We start from the raw sequence: 21,315 nt of genomic DNA, 5'->3' as shown, positions 1-21,315 counted from the left end.
TGCAGCTTGGCTCAGAGTAGAAGGTAGATGGGAGAGGCTTTTCAGCTCCAAGCATTTATTGCCATGAGCTCAGTTTTTACGTTCTGCACTGTGTGCTGGTGAAAGCTGGAACTGATAGAGTTGATACTGTTGGGCTGTGGCACACAGTGCAGTGTGAGGTTTAGGTGGCATTTATTATCATGGTGAGGCTTCTTGTCATTGGAAAAAAGGGCTAAAGACCAAGGTTCTGCTTGTAATCAAAAGTTCTGTTTGTACTTGAGGCTAGCTCAGCAAAAGGTCCATGTTAGACTTCTGACTCTGAACTTATTTTACCTTTCCTGGGACCAGGGTAAACAAGTACAGGTGGAAAAGGTCACTGACCCCCATGGAGGAAGTTCAGAGTCAGAGATTAGAGGATGCAGCTGGTATGTAAGTCATATAAGGGGTGGATCTTGTAACTCCTGACTGAGACTGTGCTGAAAGGAACAGGAGGTTTTTAAAGGGGAAATAATTCCTGGAGCTGTATCAGAGACTCAACAGTGTGTACCTGGAAAGGAGAGGAACTCCAGCTCTAGTTTGTGAGTAGTTCCAATGGGTAGAGTTGAGAAATAGACAGGAGTTGGACCTGCCTTTGTAAGCAATGTAAAAGGCATTACTGTCTACAAAGATGAATAAGTTGTAGACCAAATGCATGTCAGGAGTGGAGCTGTTGAAGTTGCAAATATTTTTGTGACTTGCTGATAAAGCCTGGAGCTGTGTCTCCATATTTACCTTCCCAGGGGAAGCTCATGGGCAAGCTGCTGCATGGGATTGAATAGTGGACAAGTTATACCATGCTAGTGAGTCAGTGAATATAGGAGGAACAACCATGGCTATGGCTTGTGGTTTTTCTCAGTATTTCAAGTATCAAACTGCCTTTGAGAGCTGTAACAGACAACACAATGAAGTGTTTCAGTCAATGGACAACACCAGAGAAGGTAACATCAAGGCTGCTTTAATAATAAACTGTTGAGTTTTGGTGTTCACCAAGGAAACAGGAACACAAATGTATCAAAGCACAACCACACCACAGCTGGTCAGTCTTCCAGTCTGGACATTGAAGGTTCTGCCAAAAGAAGCCTCATGAAATGTACAAGTGAAACAATTTCCAGGAAGTTTTTAGCAGCACTCATCTGTCCTCACTTGGTTGTCTACAACTCTGTTGCTATCAAAGGCAATGCATGAAAAAGGCAAACCCGAGGAAGTCAGTTTACTGAGGAGGCGAATTCAAATGCTTTGTAAAATTACAAACAAGAAGCTGGTGCAATTTAATAGATTCCACAGTTTGTGTCAGAGTTGTAATTATTTCTGTAACACAGCTGTAGATGGATGTATTTTCTTCTCATAGAATAGAATAGAATAAACCAGGTTGGAAGAGACGAAGCTACAAGATCATCGCATCCAACCCATCATCCAACACCACCTAATCAACTAAACCATGCACCCAAGCACCCTCTCAAGTCTCCTCCGAAACACCTCCGATGATGGTGACTCCACCATGACTTCAGATGCATCCATCCATTACAAAGGGTTATGAAACTCAACCCCCCCCTACAAGTCATTTATATCCCAGATGAAATTGATGGGCAGGGCCTTAATTTTCTCCATAAGAACTTGATCGAACCTTTCATTCTGCGCCACTGTCATGTTGTTTTTCCAGTCTCCAACAGTGCCTGAGGAAAGAGGCAGCAAAGGGAGGTGAGAAGCAGAATGTGAGAAGCCTGCTGCAAACAGTGATTGCTAGTCTTGAGAAGCATTTCCTGGCTAACTCAGCATCTCCTGGTCACTGGCTCTGTGTGCTCTTTTGAGGCCCTCCTTCCAAATCTAGGTGCTGAGAATAAAACACGGCATAGATTTATAATCCTGACATTTCCTGTAGTTACACAGCTCCTTGGTTCTGGTGTTTTACTGGTTCCTTTCAGGTTTAGGAGGAAATTAGTTAAAAGCAACACCTCTTATTTTTCTCCCAGACCTCCTTGGATGTTTCATCCTGAGCATTAGGACACTTTAATAATGCCCAGGAGCTCAGAGATGCCATGTATGGACTTGGAGAGCAGGTGGTCAAGGGCTCTGCTCACACAGTTAAGGTGCCTCTTGCTTGAAAAGTAGGAAGCAGTAAACAAAAGGATTCTCTTGCCCCTGACTTGTGCAATTCTTGAGTCCTTTCCTGTGCCTGGCAGGTCTGTTAACAGCTCACCTTTAGGCAAATGGGATAACATCACTGATACCATAGCAATAAAACCGCCCTTACAAATTTAATTTGCCACTAACTTGACCTCTGCCTCTGAAGATGGAGCATTGCAGCTGAGCTCAGCAAGCCTGGCTTTGTCTCACACCAAGAAGCGTGGCACTAAGTAGCTGATGCAGAGGACTGCTTCCACTTTACCTTTTCGGAGAAAAGTGCCCTTGTCTCTGGCTACAAACTCGTCTGGCAGGTTCTCATAGTTTGCCCTGGGATCTTTTTTCATATTATCAAATGTAGCCTGTCTCACAACACTGTCCACTTCCTCTTCGCTCAGCTTCTTGCCTAGGAACCTGCAGATCTTCAGCACAGCACTTCTGAGATCCTGCAAAAATGTTATTTGAGGAGTCTTGTGTACAGTAGAGGAATGCAGGGTATTAAAGGTCCTGTATTTGGGGGCAAAACTGACTACTTGAACTTGAGCATACTCTTGCCTGCATCAGTTGAATACTGGAGAGCAGTGGCACTACCTCACTGCAGCAGTGTGCTCTTGGAGAAGGGGCATTTAGTGCTCTCCCCAGGCTGCAAACTCAGCCTGCATATCGTGTTACATGCCCTGGCAAAGTCACCCCTGCAATTGTGCCTATCACCTGTGAAGGCCCTTGATCCACTGGAGTTTTGTCAGCCTTATTGTCCTAGCAAGGAACTCATCTTGAGCAATCCCAGGCTCTGAAGGCTGAGGAACCAGTGCTGTGACCTAGGTGCTCCAGGGCTTGGCCCCTCTGAGAACTGAGAAGTCACACACAGGGGTAGGCAGCCACCAAGCAGGAAACTTCTGGTCAGCATTGTGAGAGCTCCTCAAGTACTTGAAAGCCTGCTTCTTCAGCACTTCTTTCCTGCAGTGCCACTGTCATTACAAGCTACAAGCACTACACACCTGTTGAAGATACTGGCAAAAGACTTGTTCTGTGCTATTCCAGAGAGGAGAGGGTTTGGGAATGACAGTGAAGAGCATTTCTCTCCTATTGGAATGTGTTTTACCTAATAATTGTCTAGTAATTGATAAGACCTTGTACCAATAAGAGAAAGATCTTCATCCTCTCAGAAGTCTCAGGTTGAATCTACTCCATAACAGATTAAGCACTTTCCAATATAAAAGGTAATTACAAAGAGCTGTCTGAAAATGCACTCAGGATAGAAGGAGAATATCTTGAATACAGTGATACTAATTGACCTCACCTTTTTCATCTCTTCATAGGTCAGGAAGAGTATATTGAAGTCCTCTGCATGATTGTACCAGCCTGAAACGTGATCTATCCAAGAACTGCCAAGGACTTTGCGTGGGAAACGATTAGAAGAAAACAAGCAGACACAAAGATAAATCCTGTTAGTAGCCAGAAGTAAAGCAATGAAATGATCACTCAGTTTGGTCTTTGAGAGAGGTTTTTTAAAGGATTTTGGGGGGTGGGGTGGTGCATGCTCAATCTTTGTGACAATTCCCTGAGCTAATGTGACAAATCCCCTTTTGCATCTAGGAGTGTGAACTGACAGTGGTAGAAGCAAAACACTGCTTCTCTAGCTTTGCTGCACAGTGCCCATTCTTGCAGGTTCAGTGCAGAAAGGGTCAAAATGGTTATGCTCTGAATTAGCATCCAGTTCAGATAAAAGAAGCAGCTTGCATGCTGTTGGGGAGCAGCAAAGCCATGACTGTGCTACTTGCTTTGCACCAGCTTTCATCAGAAAGCTCAGGCAGCCTCTGCAGCTTTGAATTCGGGTGACAGCATAGCTGAGGACTCTGGTAATTGCTATTTTTTTGAGGTAATTAATCTCACATTAATCCAATGCCATGCAATAGGATTTGGGCTCCTTAGTGAAAGAGATCTCTTACCTTTGCCAGCTAAAAACCTCTCCATAAAAAGGTTAAAATCTGGTATTTCCTCTAGCGTGTTCATGTACTTGGAGAAGTGGTAGTACGAAACCATAACATCCTTGGGGTTCCTGGTAACATAAATAACCTGCAAAACAGCACGGAGATGAATCTCAGAGATATTGAAGGGCTCCATTGTGCTGCATTTTTCTATCCATGTCCCATTAAAAATGCACAGAAGCAGTCTGAAGATGACACAGACATTAGGTAAATTCTGGGTAGGGCAGTGCTGTCAATCTGTTTGTAGGTAGTGGCATTTCTGCAGCTGCAGTCTTTCAGTGAAGGATCCTGCTCTTGAACTGCCTTTCTGACTGAGTAAGATGATGGCTTTTGGTTCATTCATAGCGCAAAAGTATCTCATTACCTTTAGCAAAACCAAATCCACTATATTCAAGGTATATAAATTAAGAATTCCTAAACATGTTCCAGAAAAACTCAAAGACATCTGACCTGAAATCACAGAAAAAGTTACTGTGTGGTGTGACAGAAAATACACACAACCTAAGTGACATACTCAGGCAGAAGTGGGAAAGACCCCTCCCACAACAATGGTTTTCTTAAGTAGCAACAAATTCCGTGGCCTCTGGCACGTGTGCTGTGTGTGATTTCTGGGCAAGGTTCTCATTCTTTGCTGGGCATCCCCTGAATTTCAAATCTTCTGCACATGAACTTTCTCTTCCAAACTTTGCTGTCACTGTGAAGAAAGTGGTGAGCACATTGCTGTTTCCCTTTACCCCTCTGTCTGTAGAAGATACAGGCAGCACTAGGATGTTGCCTCTGTAGCCACAGCTCTCCACTCAGTCTTGGGAAGTTCTGTATCAGGAACAAGGTTGGTAAGGGCAGAAGCCATTGGGACCACCATAAGAAAGACTAACAGAAGTATGAGATGCTTTGCCAGGGAGCTCAGTAACAGATTGCTCTAAGGAGGCTGCGGCAACCATCTCTGTGCTGTTGGAAGTACACATCTTCAGGCTTCCCATATGTCCATGTTCTGTCAGTGACCCTTAGTGCAGCAGGCTGGTTAAACCTGGCTCCAAGGAAATGTTTTCTGTGGGAGCTAGGCCCTGAGCTATGGCACAGTTCATGATGGAGAGTCCTACACAGAAGCTCCAAGCAATGGGCAGCAAGAAGGAGCAGTTCTCATACTCCACCTTCACCAACTACAGTCTTATCCTACTTAGTGTGGGGTACTTTTCTTCAGACTTACAGCTTTTTTGGGACCTGTCATTTGCACAAGGGGAAAATCAGTGAAAGCCTTTGACCCTGGCAGATCCCCCTGAGATGCACCACTCCTCTCTCTAAATAGGTTGAGTATGAAAGCCTTTGCAAAAGGAAACAGAGGAAATGGGCTTTAGGAGGTCCCTTTCTGCCCAAACATACAAAGCAGCTGATACTTGTAGTGAGACATGGGGAGCTGGAGAAGGGTAGAATTTGAACCAATTCACTGAGACAAATTGGCATGATTTGTTTTAAGGAAATTGTGAAAATATTGTCACTTACAGATGCTCTTTTGTTTCTCAGGTCTCTTGGAACTAAGTAGTAAGGCAGGTGGGTGGCAAGAACACGAGGCACAGGAAGCTCTGCATAATTCCTATTGCTTACATTGTATTCCAGCCATGGGATTCTCTCCATGTTGTCTATGTTTTCTGTTCCATTACGGTGGCCTTCAAACATTATTAAACTCAAAATGTTCTGAGTCCACACAGTTCCTGAGAAGAAAACCTTTTTATTGACACCTTGCTTGATTTGTTTGTGTTATTTTAGTTTTTATTTTTAACAAAAAGCTCCTAGTTCCAAAGGTGTGCTCATCTCAGTGCCATAGTCAAATAGAATAGAATAGAATAGAATAGAATAGAATAGAATAGAATAGAATAGAATAGAATAGAATAGAATTAACCAGGTTGGAAAAGACCTTTGAGATCATCAAGTCCAACCTATCATTCAACACCATCTAATCAACTAAATCATGGCACCAAGCACCCCATCCAGTCTCTTCCTAAACACCTCCAGTGATGCTGATTCCACCACCTCCCTGGGCAGCACATTCCAATGGCTAACAACTCTTTCCATGAAGAACTTTCTCCTCACCTCCAGCCTACACTTCCCCTGGCACAGCTTGAGATTGTGTCCTCTTGTTCTCGTGCTGCTTGCCTGGGAGAAGAGACCAGACCCCACCTGGCTACAAGCTCCCCTCAGGTAGTTGTAGACAGTTACCCTTTTAATGCTTTCTCATCCTTCCTCTCTGCCTTAGTTGGACAGCTCACTCCACTGCTGCCAGACAAAGAGTTAGCACCACCTAGATTCCCTGTCCTCTCCACAGCCTACCTTCACCACAACCACACCTGGTGCTCCCTTCTACTCCTTCTGGGGTTTATCAACAATGTCTTTCTGCCTCAAGTATTTAATTGAATACCTGAGAGAACAGTAAGCCCTAGTAAGATGTTCTGTGACCCTAGGAAAGGGACGTATGCTAATAAATCAGTAGTTCTATTATCCAAAGGCTGCCTCTTGAAGGCTGCTGAAGAAAACCAAAAGTTCTCAAGAACACAAACTCATAACAGAGGTGCAGATTGGTAACAGAGACATCAAGGATTTTATCACAAATCACTGCTTAGTGCATGATCAAGTCATTAATTACTAATAACTAAAGAAATGCAGTCTTGAAAAATGGGCAGACCGGGCTTACAGCATCAAGTGAACCTGGGCATGTCAAGGCTTCAGATTTCATGTGAGTTGCCAGCAAAGACAGGTGGTTGCTCAGTTGCATTTGCTTCAGAAATAGGAATGGAGCATTCATCACACCATTGTCCTGTATTGCTCCTTCATTACTACTCAGTACTTCTTCATCCTTGGAAGGAGGTGTATATCACTGACTCATGTTTACTCTGATCTCCTGCTTGGTTGTAATCAGGATGTAACAACCCTTAAACCACCCTCCATGCAAGCCCACAAATCATGCCAGATATCCTGGAATCACCTCCAGCACTCACACACCCAGCCCTGATGAAACTATGTCTGTGTTTAGTGAGGCCCAGAGGTCACTTGGTTTGCATGTAGCTTGCTCCTTGTAGCTTGCACCTACAAGACCAAGTCCAAGAATGAGGTAGGTTGGTTTGGTTGGATAAGAGCTAGAACCTTGCATCTGGCTATTCAGGACATGGCTGTGCAGGGTAGTACCTAATGCTGCACTGCATCTACTTTGAGGCAAGACTAAAACAGGGCTAAAGGGAATGCTAAAACCCCTCAATACTTCTGCAGTTGGATGGCTGAATAAAGACAAATTTCTATCCCCCCCCCCCCTTTAGAAACAAGTCCATTCTTACCTGATTTGGGGTAAGTAGCTAGAAATACATCACTGTCATTGATTTCAAAATCCTCCAAAGTAGATACATACTCAAGTGTAGTATTTACACCAAAATAAAACCCTTTGTATTTGAACAGATAGTCTTTGGATGGTTCCATGTTTAGTCTGTTGTCCTTAGAGGTGAACAGCCTGTTATAAGAAAATAGAATACTGTATCCTTCTCTTTGGTTCTCATCTCAGACAGGCAAACAAACCCACACAGAGACAAACAAATGAGTAATTCAAAGAGAGAGTCAGGTGCTGCCAAATGTTACCAAAATGCATTTCAGCAGAATTCTGAAAGCAAGGCACTGAAAGGCAGCTTTCAGGTTTGCACAAGAACCTGACTCAGGGTAAGTTTCTAATGAAAAAAAACCAAACCAACCAAAACAAACCAAGAAAGAAAGTACAGCAACACCCTTTACTCACACACAAGTATGTGTGCATGCAAAAACTCATTCAGCTGAATGCAACCAGTGCAAAAATCAATTGTCAAGATTCCTCTAGGATCTGAGTGACTGTAGCGTTTTCCTTGGGATGTCAGCAGCTCTTGATCAAAGCTGACTTAACCACCAAGCTCTCATCCTGCATTTGGTGGCTGAAACTGTGTTGAGATTGTCTTAACAGAGTTTCTTCTCCCTTCTACTTATTCTCTGTCTCCTTACTAATGCTTCTCCCATAATAAGCATAATTTCTGCAAACTGGGATGAGTAAACAGGAATGTTTGTTACTTTCTGAAACACACCTACTGGTTTCATGAGAAAAAGACATTGGTCATCATTGTTGTGGTCACTAGGGAAGAGCAAATGTTTGGGAGGGCTACAGGAAGAGTAAGAAAACTGGAAGAGTAAGAAAGAGACTGAAAACAGAGAGCCTGGCTTGTGTCACTGTGCCCGAGCCAAATGGAGCATCTGGGTTTGACAATTGTGGTCTGTGTCTCTTCTGCTGAACAATACATCCATGGATATCAAAGAGCTTAACATGGTGATGTTTCCCTCCCTGCTCTGCTAATTAATGCCATTAAAGAAATGCAGAAATCTCAGCAGAAATTGCAGAATCAAGTTCACTTCCAGACTTGGATTTCACCAGCATTGTCTTCTGTGGGTTAAAATAAATCTGGAAAGAGAGAATTTCCTATCTGGAATTTTGCTTAGGTTTCTGTCCTCTGTACTCCCCTTGCACTGTGACCATTCCATGCCCTCTTGGACTGTTGCATTTGCCATTACTTCACTGTTGTGCTACCACAATTACTTCACTCTCAAGATATCACCTTTCCTTCCCTGTCAGGATATCACCTTTCCTTCCGTGTCAGGATATCACCAGTACCTGTGTTTGTCTAATCATCCCTGCCCCTGAACTCCCTATGCAAGGCACTTGCTCCCCACCAAGCCCTGTGCAGCCCTTCTGCACCCCAGTGCCTTTGTCAGGGTCATTGCCCTTGGACCCATGCAGCCCAGGACATACCCTTGGAAAGCACCTGGGGCTGCTCAGGCTGGCTGGCAGGGCAGGGAATGGGGCAAAACAAGTGAAAAATGGTACTGATACAGGAGAAGGAGCAAGGAATTTGTGGGAAACAGAAAAGTGGCACATGCAATGCACAGAATAAAAAACCCTTTTTGATCTTGTTCTTTCAAAGCCATGAATTTTTATATCACTTTGGGACAAAGGTTATTGCACTGCTTGTTCCTTACAGGTGTGTGAATGTACTGTGAAAAAAAATGCCATGGAGTGCATGCCTTGCCCTTTTTCCTGGAAAGCCTATTCATCATTCATATGGCAGGAGGAAAATCAACATTCAGGTGTGCCCACACCAGCCAGCTATGCAGCTCAGAAGCACGCCTCAAAAATCTGTCTCCAAATGCAGACACAGAGGTGTCTGGCAGGTTAATGTCCTAAACCCGCAGTGACCACACACTTTTACTCTGCTTGCTTAATCTGCTAATCCAATTTCTTTGTAGAGTGACAGAGAAAAGCCCAAGTGAGACCCCACATTCCACACCAGCCCTGAGACAGCCCTGCTTTGAGCAGTTGTCCTCCTCTCAGGCATGGGCCAGCTCTAGCCCCTAGTTGCCTGCAACTCGTTCTGGCAGTATGTGGCAAAATGGTCTACAGAGGAGGCCTGTGTACACTTAGGATTATTTCACTGAGAGGGTAATAGAACATCATTGAACTCCCAGATCTACTGTTCTGATAAGTTCAGGCACACTCACCCTCTCTGCTCTCCGCTCAGTGCTGCAGGGATGTGTCCTACCGCTCGCCCAGCTCTGTGAATGAGCACAGCTGAGCCCTGACGTTTCCTTTTTAACTGAGATATGAAGCCGTGGACATTGTGCTGGTTGGCTGGCTTTCAATATTTGCTTATCTTTAACACAGAGATTAGAGGCCTGATACAACTCACAAAAAAAGTGAAAGCAGCCCAGAAAGATTTTTGACATTACTAAAAGATTTTTGACATTACTAAGAGATTTTTGACATTACTAGACCACTCATTTTGATTTCTGTACCTCCTTTTTCTCTCAACAACATTACTGAGGGAAATTGCAGAGGAGAAGTGAAGAAAATGTTTTGCCCTTTACTAGATTTTGATTTTTTTTTCTTTTTTTCCCCCCTTTTTCTTAGCTTCCACTGAACTTTTGCCCAAATTTGGTTTATCTTCAAGTAGTAGTCCCACTGAGCCCTGACTGGCTATTGGAATGGGCTGGCCAGGGAGGTGGTGGAGTCACCATCACTGGAGGTGTCTAGGAAGAGACTGGATGGGGTGCTTGGTGCCATGGTTTAGTTGATTAGGTTATGTTGGGTGGTAGGTTGGACTCGATGATCTCAAAGGTCTCTTCCAACCTGATCAATTCAATTCAATTCAGTTCTATTCAGTTCTATTCTATTCTATTCTATTCTATTCTATTCTATTCTATTCTACTCCACTCCATGAAAGTCATTGATCTGACTCATCCATCCTAGCCTCAGACATGAGCCTGATTTGAGCTAGTTGGGTTAATTGTGTGTGTGTGTGTGTGTTCATGTTATGTCTTTCTGTGAGGTATTTTATAACGGCAGTGAAATAATGCCTGAGACATCTCTCACTGAACCCTGCAGCCCAACAGCAGCACAAAGAACAGTTTGTGTTCTACTTCTGCGCTGTGATTTGTATATGATTACTTTTTAACTTGGATCAGCTCCCCAGGTAGGCCCCAAACTTGCACAACTGATCAGTCAGGTTGGTCAGCATGTCAGTGATCTAGAAAGAGGAGTAGAGCTGAGGGTTTTTTTTCCACCACAAAAGCAGCCCTTATGGTGAAAGATTAAGCCTGTTCTGCTTGGCTTTCTGCTCTGATTGGGCACATCTGCAGTATTTTGTAACTGCAGTTTAATAACAGTGTTTAGTAACAGTGAGAAACAACAGCTATTGATGCCAAAACTACATGGAGATGTGCTCCACCAGGTGTTTCAGCCCCTGGTACATTACTCTGGAGAATCCAAAGAGTAACAGCTAGGGTCCCACATTAGGTTTGTGAGCTAGCTGGAGAGCCAGCATTGCGTGAGCTAGGGCAAGAAGTGATATTTTTAAGCGACTAGAAAGAGTGTGTAAAGTCCTTTAGCCTTTGGACAGGTAGTGAGTGGGGATAGGATGTGAATCCTAAGGGTACTGTAAAACATCAGCATCCTAAAGTTAGGATTTGCCCCTGCTTGTCAGTGACACTGAGTGACACTCTAGCTGCAGTTCAGTGAACATAGATTTCACATGTGTTGTCTTTGTCAGTTTAAACAGTCCATTGCAATATTAATAATTAACCTTGGGATTCAAATACCTAACATACATTGTAGGTGCAATTGCACAAAGTTCAGAGGGAGACTGGGAAAGGAAATGTATTGTTTACTGTGTAATTTGAATAGACCAAGTGTCCTCAGTGTTATTAGCATCTAAGAGTTGTCTCTGTTTCCTCTGGTACCTTGCACCAGTACATTTCTGTATATACTGGGCATAGTTCATTCAGAAGAGTGTGCTTAATTATGGATGAAGAATCTGATAGCATTGTGCCCATGGCAGCAACCAACAACTGGAAAACAGCTTTTTAAAAACTGCAGTAAGGGTGGTTTCTTTCTAGAATTTAAAATATTCAGACCTACTAGGGTAAGAGGAAAGTAAAAGGAATGCTAAAAAGTCCAAGCATTAAGTGTTGCGAAATGCCTGGCTTTAGAAATGTGACAAAACCAGTGACAGGACAGTAAGGTCACCTCTGAATTAGGCCTAAAACTCTCTGACAAAGTCTAGCCACAATCTGGTGTTTCCTGAAGCTAAATGGTAAAGCAAGTACATAAAATAGGATAGGATAGGATAGGATAGGATAGGATAGGATAGGATAGGATAGGATAGGATAGGATAGGATAGGATAGGATAGAATAGACCAGGTTGGAAGAGACCTTTGAGATCATTGTGTCCAACCCCACATCCAACACCATCTAATCAAATAAACCATGGCACAAAGCACCCCATCAAGTCTCCTCCTAAACACCTCCAGTGATGGTGACTCCACCACTTCCCTGGGCAGCACATTCCAATGGCAAATCACTCTTTCTGGGAAGAATTTCTTCCTAATATCCAGCCTAAACCTCCCCTGGTGCAGCTTGAGACTGTGTCCTCTGTGTCCTCAGGTAGTTGTAGAGAGCAATAAGGTCTCCCCTGAGCCTCCTCTTCTGCAGGCTAAGCAACCCCAGCTCCCTCAGCCTCTCCTCACAGGGCTGTGCTCCAAACCCCTCCCCAGCTTTGTTGCCCTTCTCTGGACACCTTCCAGCAACTCAATATCTTTCCTAAACTGAGGAGCCCAGAACTGGGCACAGGACTCAAGGTGTGACCTAAGCAGTGCTGTGTACAGAAGAGCAATAGAAGAGCAAACCGATAAGGTGATGGTGCATGCAATTCAAAATAAACCTCTTCCACAGATTCTCAGCCTTTATTTCCATGCCTTTCCTTCTTCAGAAAATACTAAACACAAAACATTCTGAGCCAGCACAGTCTCTTGAAAGGAAAAAAAACTGTTGCACCTCTCTATTTAGAGGCGATAAGTATCTCATGAACACATCTCTTAACAGCTACCTTTGCTTTCAGATTATCTAAGTCAAAGTACATGTTTAAAGGTAAAAAAGGTAATAAAGTCTTGAAATTCAGCTATTCAGGTGAAAAACATTGTGTTTTGATACACTGTGGTAGCACTACAGACCAGCCATGACCTCAGAGGTCATCTGACAAGCATTATATTGCCACCCTCCATGACAGGGCAAGAGTGATGAAGAACTGAGCTTTATTCCTGATCCCTCTGTGATTTTTTTTTCTCCTCCCATGTGATTTTATGTGGTTACCAGAAGTTGTGTATGGTTGATGAAAGCCATGTGACAGTCTGTCTGGGTCTCTGTGACTCCACAGAGTCAATAGGAAGGGTAAGACTTTTACTTATGCATTATGTCATACATTAGACACCATAATAGTAACAAGGCCCAAAAGACTGATCATCAGCCTTTGTCAAAATTCAGTCAAGGACTTAGCAAATGAGGCACCTGCTCAGCTGTCTGTCACAGAGCAGGTGAGCTCTAAAACATGAAGGCAGAAGTGCTGCTTGGACTCATGCTATATCCTGCCTGTCACATTCCTGAAGGTCATTATGTGGTTGTTAGGGATTAAAATTTTTCACTTGTAGAATATTAGAACCGAGTGATTTATTAGAAGCTGTCTGCAACTGTCTACAACTACCTGAAGGGAGGTTGTAGCCAGGTGGGGGATGGTCTCTTCTCCCAGGCAACCAGCACCAGAACAAGAGGACACAGTCTCAAGCTGTGCCAGGGGAGGTTTAGGCTGGGTGTTAGGAAGAAATTCATCATAGAGAGAGTGATTGCCCATTGGAATGGGCTGCCCAGGAAGGTGGTGGAGTCACCATCACTGGAGGTGTTTAAGAGGAGACTGGATGGGGTGCTTGGTGCCATGGTTTAGTTGATTACATGGTGTTGGATGTGGGGTTGGACACAATGATCTTGAAGGTCTCTTCCAACCTGGTCTATTCTATTCTAAGCACATTGAATTGAAACTTGTTTTGCTTTGTGTAGTATGAGTGACTTTGCTTAACATGTGTTAAGGAATACCAGTCATTTAGCTCAAATAAGTTTTAAATGGGATCACTCTGTGTGATTTAAGATAACTGTTTGTTTAGCATAACTTACTTAGCATGAGTAGCTTAGATTTATTGAAGCCATAGGCCACAAGCAGTGGAATTATGCTGGGTTTATAGCTAGTGACATGAAGGGCAACCCTGACACCAGTGCCTGAAGGCACTGAAGTATAGGCTACCCTATAATTCACAGGATCCACTGGTGTCTTGTAAAGACCTTGAAGAAAGTGCACCCCACTGTGGACACTGCTGTCTTAGACCTCACAGCCGAGGATCACACTGACCCAAGCCATACAGCCAGGGAAGCCAGCTCACTGAAAAGCAGTTCAGTAATAAACTAATACCTGGTGGAACAGACTGTATCCTGAAATCACTGAACTCTCTCTCTGCTTTGGAAACAGTTGCAGGAGAAGCTGCTGAGGTGTAATCATTTATTGAACAAATCTGGTTAAGAAATAGAGCATGGGCCAGAGAGGCAGCATACATAGATTTACAAAGGTAAACCACAACCAGGGGCTCCAATAAAGTAATTCCATAGCATCTCTATCCACTGTTCACTGACAGTTAACTGTAGTGCACAGTTAGCTATGGGAGGCCAAATTGTTGCTTGGTAATTTAAGCAACTAAGAAAACACCAAGTTTTCCAGGAAGACAAGGAGTGTAATACTTCAGTTACAGATTCATCAGGAGGGCAGAGTGTTATTGAAGATCAAAACTCCAGGTGGTGTGCTTCTCCTGAGCCCCAGGCGTTTATGGAGGTACAGTTTAAATCTAGAAATTGCTCAGTTAGGGTCACAGTCCATAAGTTTAATGTCTTGCATCCAGCAAACTCCAGAAAGAGGTAATACAGGCATCATTTAAGGAATCCTCTCTGATGTTAAGACATGAGAAGCACAGCAGAGGGCCTGAAAAATGGAAAAAGAGAAGATTTTAATGAATTAAAATATCACTTTAAGGGGCATTTTCTAGATTAGTAGTTTAGTAAGCTTAAGGAGTAAAAGGAGTTTTATTTCCTTTTAGTTAAATGGAAGCTGTCAAGAGAATTCTAAACAACTGATATTTTGAAGTATCTTTGAAAAGAGATTAAAAACACCCCAAACAACATCCCACCCCATCCCACACTTCTTTCACTGTGTCCTGAATTTTAAAGGTTCTCAGAATTAACTTGTTAGTGTAGGAATGAGAAAGCCAAAGAAACAAAGACAACATCTTTGCAGAGGCACGCCAGCTTGATGTAACTGACAGCTTCTAAATCTTCAATGAAGTTTGCACTTGTTTGCATGTCTAGATGAGTTTGGGGTGTTTTGGTTAGTTGGGGTTTGGTTTGGTTTTTCTGGTTTCATTTTTCTTAAAATACTTTGTCCTAAATAACTTCCTGTGGGCATATAAGGTACTTAGAAAGTATTCATAGTCCAAAATAATGTTCAGGGATTTTTATTGCAACTTTATAAAGGTATTTGGAAAGTTCTTCACAGAGAGAGTTGTTAGCCATTGGAATGGGCTGCCCAGGGAGGTGGTGGAGTCACCATCCCTGGAGGTGTTCAAGAGGGGATTGGACGTGGCACTTGGTGCCATGGTTTAGTCATGAGGACTGTGCTGACAGGTTGGACTTGATGCTCTTTGAGGTCTCTTCCAACCTTGGTGATTCTGTGATTCTGTCAAAAAACTGTCTTCTGAAATACTTACATCTTTCTCTTCCAATGATAGCACACCATCTACAGCCACGATCTGGTACTGCTTTTCTTTTAAGCTACCCATGAATTTCCGGAGTAGTTTGAGACTGGTAGCATCATTGTTTTGTTTTAGCAGTTTCTGCATTTCTTGGGAAGAATATCCTGGGTCAAACAGCAGCAAACATAAGGTTTTATTCTTCTTCTCTTCTATTCCAACAACAGTTCGACTATGACCTAATTTCAAAAACAGGATTTCAGTATTTTAAAACCAACCTCAGTCGCATTCCTTGTAGCCCACTACTATTTCTTTTCAGATCAAGAAAGGTAGTATTTGAAATTTGACAGGGCAGTCTTAAGAGCAGGTGTCAAGAAGTTGAGATCCCAGTGACTCCCAGCTCTTCCATTCAATGAAAACCCTGTAACGTTGTGCCATGCCTCCAATTAAACGAAGGAATGTCAAATGCAGCTCTGAACTGCAGCAGAGAGATAGAGAACAGAAAGAAACCAGCATACTGCAATACTGACCTTGATGCTGCAGGTAGATAGGTGGCTTGGATGTACACACAACTTTTGCACCACCTTCATTGTCTGCAGAATAGTAGCGCAAGACCCACTCCAGTAACCGAGGGTGTGTGCCCCCAGGGCCAGTGGGTTTGTGGAAGTCAACGATTTGACACCTACAGAACATTTGGAATGAAAACAGTAACATTTCAAGCAGGCTGTTTGTGAAAACAACTCTTTTCACCTTTCAGCCCTTTCCTCCTGAAATCAAGAATGTTTTGTAAACACAGTGATTCCAGGCACCAGCTGGGGACACCACCCCCACCTTTTTGCCCTTACTTTTAAATAAAGAGTAGGGGAGACAAAACTACCAAGTAACACAAGATACACTGACCCACACTGGCAGATTTACTCTGTAACAAAGAAACACTCCACTCTGATCAGTCTACCAAGCAGCTCTGAAGCTTGCCAACCTTCAAATGTTTGGATATTTTTGTGATCACATACACTAGAGAATCCAATTAACAGCTTTCAGAATTATGCAAGAGAACAGCTGAAGCTCAGATTCTATCTGAGAAGAAACTCCTAGAGAAATGGAGATTTTAACAAATGTTTGATATTATGCATACATGGCAAAATTCTTCACCAAGACTCAATGACTTAAGCAGTTATTCAATGTATACAGATGCATAAGTAGTCACACAGCTTTATGCTGTGCTCTATCAGACCTCTTTTTAGGCTGGGTAAACTTAAAGCCACCGAGGTGGCCCTGTCACCATGGCATTTGCAATTCTGGCCTTTAAAGGTAGAGCAGTTAAAAATAACAACAACAAAGAGCAATATTTACTTTATCCTGAGACTGCTTAACAGTGAATAAATTTCACACGCTCCTATCCATGCTTTGGAACCACGTAATCTGCTGTTGAAGTGAGATGCCCCCTGAGGATCAAAGCCTTCTTTCCAGGCATCTTCAATCATGGACTGAATCTTTGGTATACTAGGAATTTGTGTGGCACCTGGAACAGAAAAGCTTTTGAATTGTGGTTACAGTTCCTGAAACAGCCTTTTAGTTAATATCAGTCTTTTGTAAGACAGCAGTTGGTGATACAAAGATGCACCAAAAAAACCCTAAAGGTAAAATTCCTACTACACCATGCCTTGCCAGCATTCATCCCTCTGACTTCCTCAGGCAGCAAGAGTTGGGGCTGTTCAACCTGGAGAATGCTCCAGGGAGATCTTATAGTGGCCTTCCAGTACCTGAATGGGGCCTACAAGAAAGCCAGGGAGGGACTTTATACAAGGGCTTGTTGATTAAGGGGAATGGATTGAAACTTGAGGAGGGTACATTTAGAAACAAATTCTTTATAGTAAGGGTGGTGAGACACTGGAACAGGCTGCCCAAGGAGGCTGTGGATGCCCCTCTCCCTGGAGGTGTTCAAGATCAGGCTGGATCAGGCTTTGAACAACCTGGTCTAGTGGAAGGTGTCCCTCTGCCCATGGTGGGAAGGTTGTAACTAGATGAGCTTTAAGATCCAACCTAAACCATTTTAATTCTTTCCACAGTAAGTTGCAGTGCTGTAACAAGCATTTAGTAGGGCTGCCCAGGGAGGTGGTGGAGTCACCATCCCTGGAGGTGCTCAAAAAGGGATTGACGTGGCACTTGGTGCCATGGTTTAGTAGCCATGAGGTGTTGGGTGACAGGCTGGACTTGATGATCTTTGAGATCTTCTCCAACCTTATTGATTCTATGATCAGTGACCTAGTCAGCCATGCTGTGTAAATGAGAAGGTAAAACATCAGTCAGTTAGTTGTCTTGTGAAGTAGATGAAACAAGCAGGCAGTGTGTAGTTTTATACCTCTCAAGCAGTCATTATAGAGGCTGTTTTGCAAGAGTGAGGAAAGGAGCATTTGGAAGTTCCTGTAACCACAACCCCAGCCTCTGTCGCCCAAAGACGAGTGGAAATGATCTACTCCTGCTGACAGCCAGACGCGCCTCACGTCTTTGTTCTCATTCTGATAGTACTTGCACAGTGCTTCAATGATTCCTAAGAGAAGACCAAATATAAAGTTTGTAGATAAAGTGAACTACAAAAATTTGCCAGAAAACCATTATTCTCCCCAGCTTGGAACAGATATAGATTAAGATAATTTATTTTGGAACTTCTAAGCGATCTTATGTTACATCCAGAATCCAAACCACAAACCCAGTGGATGCTGCACCCATTTCATGTTGATGTAATGTATGTAATCCCTAAACTATTTTTTTACTGCTGTTACAGAAGGAGTATTTTAAATTAAGTATCAGTGAGTATTTTAAATTAAACATCTTGGAGTGCATTACAAGCTGTGATATGCACAGGAACTACTACAATGAAACAGGAAAAGCAATGTCACCAAAGAAAGCACTTCTGTGCCACTGCACAGAATAGTTGTATGCTTTAAGACAGGTTTGGTCACTCCATACAACAGAACAGTTGTATGCTTTAAGACAGGTTTGGTCACTACAACCTAGGTCTAAAAAGTACAGTCTTAGCTGCATGTAATATCAGCATTTTTTACCTGAGGTCTTTGTTTTCCCATCATCTATGCCAAAAGCCAAACATTCCATCATGTCAGCTTTTCTCTTGTGATACTCAAAAGGCTGCATCCTTCCTCTATTAACTTCCTTTTCCATATTCTTTAGGAATTGCTGCTTGTAGCCTCCAGAATTATCCAAGCCATATTGTCTCTGTTAGGGATGGAATGTGCATGATTTAAAGAACATTGTTGTTTAGTTCACATTCAGTGATTTTGAGAAGCTACATGGACAATTGGTAACTTTGAAAAATGCTGAAATATGAGACAGAAAAACTCCAAATGTATGAGATTTTAGAGCTGATGGCTCAGTAGGAGTGTGGAATGCCAGTCCTGGAAGAGCAGGCACATCCCTCTTGGGCAGCCAGCCGTTGGCACTACCTCACAGGAGACAGTGAGAGTGGGAAATGAGCTATCAGGCCTGTCAGTAGGATGTAGCAAAGGAGTGGTCACTGGAGCAGGAGAATGGTGAAGAAGATAGCCAAGAGGCTCAGGGCATCAGGCACTCTTCCAGAGAATATACACCAGCCTGTGCTTCAAGGTACCACACTAGGGTGGAGCACAGCACGAAGTGTCAGGCCTGGGGGGCTATGATACCCCTAACCTGAGCCAGCACCACTCAAAGCAGTAAAGCCAAGAAGCTCAAGGCATCACCCATGCCAGAACAGGGATTTCTGAGAACTTCTGTTTGCCTGCAACCCACTCCTGCACCACTGGCCTGTCTGACTTTGTATGGTCATCCCAAGTCATTCCATTTCCAAGACACTCTGCTTCTAATGGCACAACTGTTCAACATTTTACCAGTTACAAACATTACTGCACCTGCAGCTTTTTAAATTCTTCCTGTTCTTGCTTCTCCTCTTCTGACCTCTGCCACTCATCTTCTTCACTCTGGAGCTGCTGAGCCAGTTCTAGATCTTCTGTGTTCCCACCTACCCAGAAATAACATTTCAAAGAGAGAGGGCTTGATGAGGAGGTTAACAACACTTGGAGAGACCATTTAGTTTGGTAAGATTCTTTTCTGAACAGAACAGAAACACAACCAGGCATTAATTTTAGGAAAGGTATCCCACATTATTTTGAGCTATTAGCAGCAAACACTAGAAAGGACTGACTGCATTCAGGCTACCAGCACTCTTGGCTTGGACAGTTATGCAGTCCCAGGAGCAATTACTTGGCAAATAATGCATGCACCTCCACTATTAAGAAGCAAATTTTATTTACTATGTGTCACCTAATTGTTAGCTGGAAGTCCCATTTCCTTAAATACCACAAACTTCTTAGCTTCTAGGATCACTGCCAGCAGTCTCATGACAAAGTGGCAAACCCAGACTTAGGATCAGAGAACTGGATAGGGAATCTTTAGGATTTTTATCAGCTATGCTAACAAACTTCGTTTTGATTCCTTTATCGCTGTGACTTAATGAATCATGATGCACAAGCACTTAAAGAATTGAGAAAAATACTGAAGTTTTCATCTCATCACACTGGAATGTGCTACTCAACAAACCTCTATAGACATAGAAGAAAGTATGGTTGTCCATTAAACAGTTTTTGCTCTCCAAGTTTTTGTGCTGGCTAACATACAGTGCATTCACTTAACAAGAATACTTTTTAGCATGTGTAATTAAATCATGCACTTTGCAAATGATAGGACTTGCTATTTAACTATGTTCACTTCATTATGTGTGTGTCAAGTTCTCTTTTTAAATAAGGAAGTACTTAGTTTAAATTTTAGCAAGCCTAGATCCTTTCATGTACCTTCTGAAACGTTACATTCCTCTAAATGTAAATCCACATGTTCTTGAAGAATCCGAATGTTTGTACAGGTAAGGCTGCACATTGGACACTCATAGAGCTGGTCACCATTTCCCGTGTCTGAAAGAGAAATGCCATTCCTGAGTTTTCTGAGGAGTGCTCCTCAAACTCATATAGACTCTAAGACAAACACACAGTAACAAACTTTGTGTTGGCATTGAAACTACCCAGGGAAAGGCAGGAGATTCTGAACAGCTAACACTCTCTGAACCATTAAAAAGATTGTATCTAAATATCTGACAATTTTAAGTGATATTTTCCGTCTTAAGTTTTATTTGAGTCTCTGCTCTGCCTTTGCTTCCAATGTGTGTGTTCCTGTATTTAGTGCCTGAAGCCAGTTTCCATCTGCCATTGAGTCCAGCCTGAGATTTCCCCAGTGCCTGCCACAGCATCAGTGGTCGCAGTGTTTCTAGTTCTGCTCTGGAGCAGATTCTTTCAAGTGCCTTCCCCATGGTCCTCATTCGCTGTCCCTTCCTGACTTCTCTCCACCGCCTTCATCCGCTGCCCCTCGGTCGCGTCCACGGGCATCCCGGAGCTCTCCAGTCGCAGCCGCCGGGGCGGTTGCGGCAGAGACGCTCCAGTGGCACCTCCAACACAGCGCGATCACTCTCGGGCGCTCAGTTCCCGGCACACTGGCAAAGGGCCACTGGGCTGCCACCTGTCCCCCACCCCGGGGCCAGCCCCAACCCCTGCAGAGATCAGGCTCTCCGCCCCAGCCGCTTACCTGCGACAGGTACACCCAGCAGGTGCCCGTGCCGCGCCCTGACGTGCGCCTCAAGCTCCCGTCCCGATGCCTCCCCACAGAAGGGGCACTCGGGCAGCCCCTCGTCGAGCTCTGACCAGGGACCGTCCGGCGGCCCCGGGTGGGCCATCTCGATGTGCCGGCGGAGCTCGTCACAGCCCGGGGCGGCGGCGCTGCAGAGCGGGCAGCAGTGATAACGGCCCAGGGGTGCGCGCCGTCCGTTCCGCCGCGCGGCCGGCTCCGAGGACAGCGCCTGCCCGCAGGCATCGCACAGCAGCATCGCGCCGCCGATCGCTGCCGCCAGCCTCCCCCGGGCAGTGAACTGTCACAGGCCCGCCCCGCGGCAGCAGCCACTCGCGACGTGACGTGACATCCCGCCCCG

At 43.9% G+C, this 21,315-nt stretch overlaps 2 protein-coding genes across 2 annotated transcripts; both read right to left on the bottom strand.

The window, feature by feature from the left end:
• Nucleotides 1-1,525: 1,525 nt before the first annotated feature.
• LOC104297467 (amine sulfotransferase) lies at nucleotides 1,526-9,754 on the bottom strand. Its single transcript, XM_009897403.2, has 7 exons — nucleotides 9,681-9,754; nucleotides 7,451-7,620; nucleotides 5,628-5,836; nucleotides 4,089-4,215; nucleotides 3,440-3,534; nucleotides 2,405-2,585; nucleotides 1,526-1,691 (listed from the first exon to the last, which is right to left on the bottom strand). Exons 2-7 carry the CDS (start codon nucleotides 7,587-7,589, stop codon nucleotides 1,570-1,572), a joined length of 873 nt encoding a protein of 290 aa, XP_009895705.1. The 5' UTR covers nucleotides 7,590-7,620; nucleotides 9,681-9,754; the 3' UTR covers nucleotides 1,526-1,569.
• A 4,301-nt stretch (nucleotides 9,755-14,055) lies between these two features.
• Nucleotides 14,056-21,213, bottom strand: ZUP1 (zinc finger containing ubiquitin peptidase 1). The gene is made up of 9 exons (XM_054174039.1): nucleotides 20,916-21,213; nucleotides 20,135-20,251; nucleotides 19,196-19,305; nucleotides 18,359-18,527; nucleotides 17,656-17,844; nucleotides 16,647-16,815; nucleotides 15,824-15,975; nucleotides 15,312-15,532; nucleotides 14,056-14,530 (listed from the first exon to the last, which is right to left on the bottom strand). The coding sequence occupies exons 1-9, from the start codon at nucleotides 21,211-21,213 to the stop codon at nucleotides 14,483-14,485; spliced, it is 1,473 nt and encodes a 490-aa protein (XP_054030014.1). The 3' UTR covers nucleotides 14,056-14,482.
• Between the last annotated feature and the right edge of the window lie 102 nt (nucleotides 21,214-21,315).

This window comes from Dryobates pubescens, chromosome 28 (genome assembly GCF_014839835.1).
Source record: "Dryobates pubescens isolate bDryPub1 chromosome 28, bDryPub1.pri, whole genome shotgun sequence".
NCBI classification, from domain to species: Eukaryota; Metazoa; Chordata; class Aves; order Piciformes; family Picidae; genus Dryobates; species Dryobates pubescens.
The sequence above is the reverse complement of the archived record's forward strand: the minus strand, read 5'-3'. Positions and strand labels throughout refer to the sequence as shown.

Bases quoted from the DNA above. Each gene is read 5' to 3' on its own strand.
- LOC104297467 (XM_009897403.2), bottom strand. From the start codon at position 7,589: ATGGAACCATCCAAAGACTATCTGTTCAAATACAAAGGGTTTTATTTT. The intron at 5,837-7,450 runs GTAAGAATGGAC...TTTTCTTCTCAG, and splicing joins AGCTACTTACCCCAAATCAG to GAACTGTGTGGACTCAGAAC. The intron at 3,535-4,088 runs GTAAGAGATCTC...TCCCACGCAAAG, and splicing joins GAGGTTTTTAGCTGGCAAAG to TCCTTGGCAGTTCTTGGATA.
- ZUP1 (XM_054174039.1), bottom strand. From the start codon at position 21,213: ATGCTGCTGTGCGATGCCTGCGGGCAGGCGCTGTCCTCGGAGCCGGCC. The intron at 19,306-20,134 runs GTACATGAAAGG...ATTTCTGGGTAG, and splicing joins GGAATGTAACGTTTCAGAAG to GTGGGAACACAGAAGATCTA. The intron at 15,533-15,823 runs GTCAGTATTGCA...TTTTGAAATTAG, and splicing joins TATCTACCTGCAGCATCAAG to GTCATAGTCGAACTGTTGTT.